Below are 10,979 nucleotides of genomic sequence, written 5' to 3' on the forward strand. Positions count from 1 at the left end.
CCACTCCCAGAGAACGCACATGATTGCGTGCTATAACAGATATATTTATCATCCTATTATAGAAAGATTTGCCATGTGAAAGAGAAAAATTATCATGCTAGCGAAAAGATTTGTTAATAATTTTCCTTGTTGCAGTAGAGTAATTTGCCATGCATTTCAAGGATTTTTCATAATGCAGTAGAGAGAATTGCCAGGCTAAAGAAAAAGGAAGACTTGCCCACATGTTAAAAAAATTGCCATGCGGTAACAGGACGAATTGTTGTGTACACAGAAGAGTTGTTATACATTCTTATAAGTAAATTGCCATGCTACATCGTAGGGTGCCATGCTACACACGGAGTCCTTCTCTCTGGATGGTGTATGTGAACAAATGTTTGCATTGTTCCTTCGAAAGAGTACATGGGAAACAACAAAAATTGCCACATGTCACTGCTTTGAGGTTCGCACACGAGATCAAATATACCAGAGAGCATTCCCTAGAAAAACAACACTTCTAGAAAACGTCAGCTCATTAGCTATTCCGGTTTTTCTCGCGGAATTCTGTTTGAACCCCTTGGAAAATTTCGCCGGAGGTAGAGAAAAAACAAATGCGACTGGTTCATCAGGTAGCAAAAAATACCATACGCAGTGGAAAGAATCAAGGAAACGTAGCTTTTTGTTTTGTCAAGCACCACCAGCAGAACCGATCTGGAAATGAACGTCTGTAAGGTGCCAAAAATATATTTCAAGGCTAAGCTGCTGATAGAAATGACTAACCCTGTCCTAACATCACCAGGGGTATCTTCGATGACAGGAGCGACATTGTTCGATGATAAACCATTTCTGCACAAGTTATAAATCATTTCATAATATGCATTAACCTGGAGAAAATGTTTGAAATAATGACATTTCCACAGTTACAAAGTTGTTTTGATTTATTTGTGTTCTAAGACACATATAACAGGTGGAACAAATCCTCACAAATTGATGATATTTCTTTTAGTTTCTTGCATAAAACCCTAAGGGGCCAAAACAGATTTATCAGAAGAGAGGACAAGGAGAGATCAATACCTGTGCTGGAATATTTCTGCAACAAATGCCAAGTTCAGATTTGCTGAACCCTCAACAATATCTTTAGATGTTACATATCTTGTACAATCAAGCTTTTCGGCGGTTTCAAGTACTTTCTTTGCCCTTTCTTTAGGATCTGTAGTTTCTATCAGGGTCGTTGAGCTATGCTCGGGAGCAAGGGCACTGAGAAGGTAAGCATACGCTTCACCATCCTGCAAATACATCATACGAAAGCATAATGAAACCTTTTGTGTTAGCATTTCTGAAATAGCCGTCAATATCATAGAATGATTTAACAGGGCTACATAAACATGCCATAGAAGTCACAGTGTTTATTCTCGCAAAACAAAGTCACAGTATTTACTGTCGGTATGAAAAAATTGCATAGAGGTTGTGCATTTTTCAGGTCTGTTTTGTCTTATAATAGGTGTAATATCCATGAATAGTTGAATACAATTGATATACATACCTTAACATCAGTAGAGAAATTTGTTACAGTTTTTTTGTAACCTGCTTTCTTGATATGGAAGTTCATCCATTTGAGCAACATCTTATCTGGTGCTAAGTTGACAAGCTCCTCTGCTTCCTGTATAACATCATGTAACATAATTATCGAAACTTTGCTAATGCACAAGCATGTACATACAAGTTCTCTCGATGATTTGAACCTTGCTGTTATCATCAGCCACCAACTCCAACAACTCAGGTGTTTTCTTCAGATTCAAATCAGCTAAGAGTTGTATCTGAGAGAAGTCCAATGAAACAATTTGGAAAGATAGCATTCATCAATATTCTAGGTAACACTATATTGCTTAAAAATTATTTAGTAACTAACTCAGTGATGGTGGTTGTAGAAAGCACACCTTTATAATTTGGGATAGCAAACCAAGAACTAGATGAGGCTGAAAAAGGAAAAATACTTCAGCCGTACAAAGTAGAATGATTTTTGAGTAATAAATATATTGCTAGAATCTTTACTCGTACATGACATGTGAGTTGGCCATGGAACGACATATCCCATCGTATCTTTTTTTCTATAATCCTAAAATTCTAACAATGTAACGAGGAACCGCTCTTTCCCACTTTTTTGGAAAATTTATGACCACAAACTAATTGAGACACAAGGAAGCTTCTAAGAATTTAATAAAATAAGCACACACTCTTTTCCACCTTCCTAAAAAACCTGTAACAGTTAAGGAAACTAATTAAGACACAAACAAAACAAAGCTTGTTTGTATATAAACAATATAACCACCTCCCTGAAAAATCTCTAAATAAAAATGGAGCTGAGAACTTGTGCTTGCAGAGACATTGTATATAAATCATTCTGTGAACTGAACCAGGCCGATGACAACGCCTTAACACGACCGGGTACGTTTTTATCCGTTGCAAAGCACAGTTATGTTTCTGGTAGAGATAACATTTTTCTGTCCAAGAATTTGTCGATACCAAAAAGGTTAAGAGCCTCAAAATGCAGAAATGACGGAGTGATTTCGTTTTGTTGGGTTGCCTTGTGTTGTGCTCTTCTCTGTTGCGTGTTGGTGACGTCGGTCCGAGTTGGGCTTTTCCAGCGTTGCCGTGTCGTCGAACAGATCGACACCGGTGGCCGGGGAATGGCGGTGTTTGATCTGGCTCCGTGTCGGCCGTCAGCAGTCACTGGGTTGTATTCTCCCCGGTCCACCGGGACCGACTGGGAGGTAGGTGTGGACTCTTCCTACCGTGGAGGCACCGACTCAGACCCGGTGATTGATGTCGGGCTAGGAGTGGATGGAGGTGCCATTCACTCCTATCATGGTTGTGTGGTCATGAGATGGATGGTTGCAAGTGTCTAGGAGCATGGATGTCGGGGCGCCGACCCCTTATGGTGGTCCGCCTGTTTTGGGTCTTTGACAAGCATCATGGAGGCAGAGGTGGCTATGTCTCTTGGTCGACTGGGCGGCGAGCGGTGTAGCCGTGCGTGGCCCCGACGTGTTCTTTATTGTGGGCAGTGGCGTCGACCAGGTCTGTATCTGGTGGCTTGTGCTCATCGCGGCAGTTCTGGGTGAGCTACTGAGTGAAAGATCTACGCTTTGGTGTCGACGACTGCGGGTGTCGTGTTTCTATGGAGGACGTTGTTGTGGTTCTTCTCTCCATGCGAGGATTCTGGGTGAAGACCCTTATCCTCGTTTCCCCTCCTGATGTTGTATGCAGGCATGCTTATATTATCTTTCAGTAATGTAGTTGTGTCCTTTTAGGTTGTATGGATATCCCGGGATATGTTGTGTAAGAAGGCTCCCTCGCTACTTTGTATCGTTCATCCTGTACTTTGGTTTGCTAGTTTAAATTTAAATAGTAAATGAAGGAAAGTCATAGATCAAGATAAATAGTAACAAAAGAGAAGAACTTGAGAAATAGTAATAATTGTATTGATGCAATAAAACATAGAAACATACTCTGGCTTCAATCAGATCTTGTGTCCCAATGTTAACTAGAGTACAACCAATGGCCTCGGCGGAGTTGAGACAAAGAGTGTGGTTCTCATTCCTCTCCCACGGATTTAGATCCTTCTTTGTATTGATTGCTCTCTCGTCTATTGTGCCGGGAACGGCAACATTGATCAACTTGCTGGTTCAGTACAAGGTAAGGAAATAACTGCCTTAGAAAATTTGTTAACAAAAAATATAATTAAGAGATGTTGTGGTACTAAAAGAATACAATAAGCATTTAGAAGAAAATCTCACCAAAGCAGAACACCATCCCCAATAAGATTAAATAAATCGTTTGATGTTGGATCCAATGGCAAGAAATTCTTTAGGAAAGGGTCGTCCCCAAGAAAATTATTGATATGATTGACATAAGAAGTTTTTTCAGACTCATTAATGACGTGCAAGAGAGTAGTGGTCGATGCCTTCAAAAAGGACACTGATCCCTTCAAGTTCTTTTGGCCTCCTGATTTGTTGGTTCCCTTAGCTTTAAGGCTTAAGTACTCCTAACATATTGCAAGATTGTACAACTCATCAAACAAAAAGATTCATACATGAGTGAAAATGTGGAATCTTTTTTTACGAAAAAAATTTGGAATCAACAAAAGGTATGCCAAGATGATCCAATGTACCCTAAGGAACTGCTCAAATTCGATTGACTGGTTCATATCAGGGTATGACTCGCTCAAGAAGTTGGTGATATCCTCCTCGGTTAGAACCTCCTGAATGCCCCTAAGCTCCTCCATCACTGGCGGCAAATCTTTTATAGTTACATGCTCGGCATCCGATCTCTTTGCGGAAGTGAACTATACCGTGGAACATAAGAGGTAGCATTGTGATTACACAATTGTGCAAAGAAAACAACGCGGCTTTTCAAAATACATCAAGAGTGGCCTCAAGAAAGTGCTTACTTTTGTTTGGAGCGTTCGAAGCTGCACTTGGGTGAATTGGCTCTGAAGCCATGGATCAGAGACAAGAACACCAACAAAGCTAGACATTGTCTTCTGAATTCAGTTTTCCTCTCGTGCTAAATTAATTCATGCACCAATTCGGCTGTTGTTTGGACCTACAAAAACCAACCTTTGCGATACAGAAATCTTTTTAAAGGCTTCGGTCTTTGTTCTTCCTGTCTTCCTTCCTCCAATACGAGGAATCTATTCACTCCGCATTCATTGTTCCCAGCTCCAAAGCGAACTCCAAGAACTACGGGGAAGCGAATGTGTGGTTGGATTGTTGAGCGCCATAGGATAGTAAGAAAAAGGAAGAAGCTAAAATGGTGGCTCCTTTTTCGGCCTCCCGCAAATGCCTAGAATAGGAAAAAGCAGATAACCTATCTTAGAACATGAAGCTTCTACGGAGGACACCATCTCTCTCTCTCTCTCTCTCTCTCTCTCTCTCTCTCTCTCTCTCTCTCTCTCTCTCTCTCTCTCTCCCTCCCTCCCTCCCTCTCTCTCTCCCACATGCTCCTCATTTATGGGCTTGGGTGGCCCTGTACTTCCTCTCGACTTTTGTTCCCCGCGGGAGCTACTCGGCCAGCCCAATACTGTAGCTGAGCAAGATAATTTTTTTCTATGATTTTTTTATTGGTTCTTTCACTGATTTGCATTGGGTTTTTCTCTTTCTTCTCTTTTTTTTGTTTCTTTTCCTTTTTTCAACACATGTCTATTTTTTGCATACACATTGCACATTTTTTGTATAGACCAAGATATTTTTTTATACATGTTTAACATTTTTTAGATACATTATTAACATTTTTCCAAATGTTTTGATGTTTATCTTTTTCATACACATTTTCCATTTTGTATGTGTCTAAGACGTTTTTTATATACATTTAACATTTTTCAAATACATGATTAACATTTTTCAAGTACATGCTTTGAACATTTTTCGGGATATGTGTTTTTCTGCACGGTTTTTGAATATGTGTTGAACTTTTTAAAATACATGTTGAAACATTTTACTAAATGATATGAAACCTTTTTTTTAATCTATGCAAACATTTATTTACATTCTACAAAAGATTTTCTAAAAATGTCATAAACATATTGTTGGAATGCGTGAACAATTTTTAAATGTAACGTGCATCTTTTAATGATAAAAACTTTTTTGTGAATTATATGAACATTTGTTTATGTAACGTGCATTGTACGTATATTTTCTATGAATTTTCATACTATAACAGATATATTTGCCATGTTATTAAAAATATTGCTTTGTGAAAAAAGAAAAATGATCAAACACACACACACACATTTCCAGAGACCGTCAGCTTGTTAGCCTTTCCGTTTCTCATGGCGGAATTCCGTTTGAACCCCTTGGAACAGCTTGTACGTCGTCGTTGTGTACACGAAGAAAATGAGGTGCAACAGGTAGAGAAAAATTAAATGTGATTGGTTCGTCAGGTCTAGCAGAAAACACCGTACGCGTTGGAAGGAGTCAAGGAACCGCCAAGGTAGCTAGCACGCGGTTTTTAGAGCATCTTCAGCTGTTGGTCCCCAGGAAGCATAAAAATCGTCGCCTGGGGACGAACCGGCGGTATAATCTGCTCTGGGGGGCGGTCGGGCACCTAGCCGTCGCCCCAGGCGCCTATATCGGCCCATTTTCTACGTAAATGTGCCCGCTTGTTGGCCCACTTTCGGTGAAAAATGATCCGGTATCGGCGCGAATCGACCCATATTCGACATGGTTCGGCGTGAATTGTCAATATAATAATTTTCTATCACGTAGTTCATCACAGAAAATCAATAAAAATCAAATCAATTAACAAATAGTTCGATACAAATTATATAGTTCAACAAATAAAAACTCATATTTCATCACACATCGAGCTAGGCGTCGCCCTTGAGCCTCCATAGGTGCTCAACCAGATCCTGCTGCAGTTGTTGATGCACCTGTGAGTCTCGGATCTCGTGACGCATATTGAGGTAGGCAGTTTAGGTTGTCGGTAGCTAGTGATCAACTTGAGCAAGAGGACCCTGCATGTGGTATGGTTCAGTGTCAAACACTGGCTCTTCCTGCTCACTCTCAATGATCATATTGTGCAAGATGAAACAACAAGTAATGATCTCCCATATTTGATCTTTCGACCAGGTCTGAGCAGGGTACCGGACAGCAGCAAATCAAGATTGGAGCACACCAAATGCCTGCTCGACATCCTTCCTGCAAGCCTCCTGAACATTGGCAAAGTGTGACTTCTTGCCTCCTGGCACAGCGTTTGAGATAGTCTTCAGAAATGTAGACCATCTGGGATAGATGCCATAGCTAGGTAGTACCCCTTGTTGTAGTGCCGCCCATTGACCTCAAAGTTCACCGGAGGAGAATGACCTTCAACAAGCTTGGCAAAGACAGGGGAGAACTGCAGCATGTTGATGTCATTGTGAGTTCCTGGCATACCAAAGGAGTGCCAAATTCAGAGGTCTTGTGTGGCCACCGCCTCAAGTACCACACTGCAACCATCTTTGACGCCTTTGTACATCTCCTGCCAAGCAAATGGACGGTTCTTCCATTTCCAATGCATACAGTCGATGCTTCCAAGCATCCCAGGAAATCCTTTTGCTGCATTATGTGCTAGGATCCGAGCAGTGTCTTCTGCATTGGGTATTCACAAGTATTACGGTCCAAACACTGCCACCACTGCCCTGCAGAACTTGTAGAAACACTCAATGGCCGTGGACTCGGCCATGCGTCCATAGTCGTCAAGTGAATCATCGGGAGCTCCGTATGCAAGCATACTTATCGCTGTCGTGCACTTCTGGATTGAGGTGAATCCAAGTTTGCCGGTGCAATCCTTCTTGCACTTGAAGTAGCTGTCGAACTCCCGGATGAAATTCATGATCCTGAGGAAAAGCTTTCGGCTCATCCGATAACGGCGCCGAAATACTTTGTCGCCGTGTAGTGGAGCGTCGGCGAAGTAGTCAGAATAGAGCATGCAAAAGCCTTCCAAACGATGTTGGTTCTTTGCTTTCATCTGCCCGACGCCGAGCCACCTAGCCGCGGCTTTTCATTGCTCGCGAGCAGGCCGGCGAGTGCGGCGAGGACCATGAGATGTTTCTCTTCCTGGACGTCGGCGTCGACTTCCTCCTCCAACAGCGCGGCGAGCGCCTCCTCGTCGTTCGAGTCCATTGCCGAGAAGGCAAATCCTCGAGCACCTTGTGGGCGTGGTGGGCACACACCCGCCGGTACACCGCCCTGCGCGGCCGGAACGCTGGAAAAATCGCCCGGACGGTGGTGGAGAGGCTACCGCGGCGAAATCTCCTCTCTTTCCCGGCGGAGAATGGCCTATCTAGCGGTGGTGGGCGGCACCGGGATCGGCAGGGTGGCAGCCGAGCGCGTGGGGGTGGAAGGCGAATCTGAGCTATTGGCTTGACTTTTCGCCTGACAGTAGGGCCCAGGCGTGTTTTTCCCTTGCGCTGGAACCCCCGAGCACCCCTCATTGCGCCGGGTTCGGCCTGCGATCGTCGGGCCCAAACGAGCCGGCGGATTTCGGTGTCTTGAGGGCTCGACTAGAGTGTTTTTTCGGCACCGACACGTAAAACAGCGACTAGAGGGCCTGTTGGGGGCGCGGCTAGAGAGGATCTTAGAGCATCCACAGTGTGTGATATTTCCGCCTCTAAGCCCGCCTCCAAGCGTGTAGCAGCTGCCTCTATACACTGCACGTTGCTGTCTCTAAGCTAAAAACACTAGCATCGACGCTAGCGTAAGAGGCTGCCTCCAAGCTCAAAAGCAATGGTCCAGACCCACCGGTCAGCTAGTGCTGCATGTGCTGCTCATCATCCAAACAAGTAAAAACTATTATTTTTAATTAAAAGGTGGGCTCCATGTTAAAGGCAACGGGCTTGTAAACACGCTGCAGCTTTAGACGCTAAGATTAAAGGCTCATATATGGGACCCAGCTTAGAGGCTGGGTTGCCTCTATACACTGCTGATGCCCTTAGCGAAGTGCAAGCCAGCAGGCAGCACAAAGGCCCGTCGTTGTCGCCGAAGTGGTGCCTGTGCGGTCGTGCGGCTCGCTCACCGCAGCGTGGGTCCCACGCCACATTCCCGCGGCGCGGCCTCGCAGCACTGTGCGCGGAGACGCGTGGGTTCGACCACACGCAGTCGCGGTCCAGAACAGCCGAACCGCGCAGCGGTTGCTTACGCTGCGCCACCGGCGTAGGCATCTACTCCCTCCGTTCCGAATTACTTGTCTTGGATTTGTCTAGATACGAATGTATCTAGCACTAAAATGAGTCTAGATACATCCGTATCTAGATAAATCTAAGACAAGTAATTCGGAACGGAGGGAGTAGATGGGAATTGGTGGAGGCCAGCAGACATGAGAATAGACTAGGCGGAGGTCGAGGTGGGGCCCGCGAACATGGGCGTCATGTGGGATGAGGTTGCTGTGCCGGCATCTGCCTCGCCCACGCCCAGTTGCCCATATGGCATGCATGAGCTGTATGCACTTTCGCTATTCCGTTCCCTTCTTTTCTTCTTTCTTTCTCCAAGACAAGAAAAAAGAACAACCAACATCTCTATCTATAGCTTCTGCAGCGAAAATGGACGCCGGTAAAAGGGCTACTACTGCACTAGTGCCGCGTTACGGCGATAGGCTGCAAGTGTAGCAGCAGCATTTCTGTTCTACCCCAGGCAGAAACTGGTGATCCTGTGTAGTACCGGCGTGTCTTTTCCTTTGCTTTTCCAAGCCTCAAATGCCGGGGTGTCATTCATGTGAAAATCTGCTTGTTTTGCCAGTAAAAAAATTCGCATACTTCTGTATCGTCCTTCGTAATGAGGTACTTGACCTTTTACCCAACCAAGCAGGAGTATGTTTACAAAACAATCTCTTTCGTCCCGTTTATATAAAAATCAACAATGAAATAAATACACGCCAATTGATACAAAATGATGCCGTAGCCTTCATAGAACACCGATGTCAAGATAACGCATCATGCACGACGCACGCCATTACGCTCACAAAAAAGAGCACATAAATAATTGAGTATTATGTCACATTACATCCTATAGCACCTAAGCTCCACGAAAACGTCCTCAGAAGAGAGAATGGCACGAATCGTCTCCGCTGCTGAGTCCAGCGGATAGAGGTTTTCATCCGGAGCCTGCACACGGGGAGGAGCACCATCCACCGGCCCGTGCTGTTCGCAACCCACGCCGCCGACCACCATTGGACATTAGATAGGGACGGATCCCGATCCGCTGCCGCCACCAACGCCAGCCAACCTCTACGGAGTATCACTATAGAATCCACCAACGCTCAAGTATTTCACCAACCTACTTCTCGCTAGTAAAATTTCATCAAACGGACACCATCAAATGTCCACGGGAATCCGATCAGGCGTCTGGCATTTAGTAGTGATGGCAAATGGCCGCCCCTCTTTTTCTCCCATAACCTAAATATTGGAAAGAATCATAGATAAATACTGTAATGCATCAATGACACAAAGACAAATTTCAATGCAACAATAATTCAAATAAAATTATTACAATCCAAACATAGAAGTATGAAATAAACAGTTCAAATTTAAATTTAATTTATTGTTGTTATAAAACGCTCACAAAGACTCAATGTGATCATTGTGAAGTTGTGTACGAGTTCCTCGGTTGTAAATCTGATTATACATTTAGAGAAATTCCTGAAACGTTGTCGAATTCTGCTGCTCCTGAAGCTAGATAAGATCATTCATATAATGAAAATGCAGACCCTGTAAAATACCTCACCCTCATCTTCGACAATTATGGTGTGCATGATCATATAACATGTCATCATCACCCAAAAATGGCTCTGTATATTTTTTTTGAAGGTCACCGGGGGAGGGCAAAGCCCTCCACGTGAATTTTCTTTTTCTATTGATTCACACCCCCGAAGGGGAGACATCAAGTTTTACACAGAGAGAGAGGGGGGAGGGGGGGATTACACAATCCACAAACCATAGCACTGGCTACCTCCCAGGATGCGAGAACACCTGCAACCATCTGTCGACGCACGCCCGTTCATCTACTTTCAGGCGTCCTCGCCACAGGGCCGAGTCCTCCCTACAGCATGCGAGAAGACGGGCGAGGGAGGGCACCGCCACACGGAAGACCACGGCGTTCCTGTGCTTCCATAGCTGCCAGCAGCACAGGAGAGTGAATGTAGCGCAGGCAGTATCTCCGACCACCCCCCGGACGTCGAGAGCCTGGAGAGCGCCCACCTGATAGCCTTTGTCGACCACGTCAACCCCCACAGCCCGCCAGAATGATCGGGCGAAAGGACACTCAAACACCATGTGATCCGCCGTCTCCAGTCCGCATGAACAGACAGGACAAGCAGCCCCCTCCGTCGTGACGATGGTTTTCCGCAGCAAGACGTCTCTTGTGTTGACCCGTCGTTGGACCAGGAGCCACCCAAAGAAGCGAACGCGGGAGGGAGCGGTGCACCCCCAGAGGAACGCCGCGAACGATGCCTGCACGCCGCCGAATCTCTCCAGG

General features: G+C 44.7%; 1 protein-coding gene across 1 annotated transcript; it reads right to left on the reverse strand.

Moving 5' to 3' along the window:
* Positions 1-206: 206 nt before the first annotated feature.
* LOC123134137 (fimbrin-5) lies at positions 207-4,847 on the reverse strand. The gene is made up of 10 exons (XM_044553460.1): positions 4,424-4,847; positions 4,145-4,318; positions 3,771-4,018; positions 3,483-3,654; positions 1,914-1,952; positions 1,719-1,793; positions 1,520-1,636; positions 1,051-1,262; positions 757-822; positions 207-687 (listed from the first exon to the last, which is right to left on the reverse strand). The coding sequence occupies exons 1-10, from the start codon at positions 4,508-4,510 to the stop codon at positions 516-518; spliced, it is 1,362 nt and encodes a 453-aa protein (XP_044409395.1). The 5' UTR covers positions 4,511-4,847; the 3' UTR covers positions 207-515.
* Positions 4,848-10,979: the final 6,132 nt, after the last annotated feature.

The sequence above is a fragment of the Triticum aestivum genome, chromosome 6B (genome assembly GCF_018294505.1).
Source record: "Triticum aestivum cultivar Chinese Spring chromosome 6B, IWGSC CS RefSeq v2.1, whole genome shotgun sequence".
NCBI lineage: Eukaryota > Viridiplantae > Streptophyta > Magnoliopsida > Poales > Poaceae > Triticum > Triticum aestivum.

Bases quoted from the DNA above. Each gene is read 5' to 3' on its own strand.
- LOC123134137 (XM_044553460.1), bottom strand. From the start codon at position 4,510: ATGTCTAGCTTTGTTGGTGTTCTTGTCTCTGATCCATGGCTTCAGAGC. The intron at 1,263-1,519 runs GTATGTATATCA...ATGTATTTGCAG, and splicing joins ATTTCTCTACTGATGTTAAG to GATGGTGAAGCGTATGCTTA. The intron at 688-756 runs GTTAGTCATTTC...GTTCATTTCCAG, and splicing joins CCTGGTGATGTTAGGACAGG to ATCGGTTCTGCTGGTGGTGC.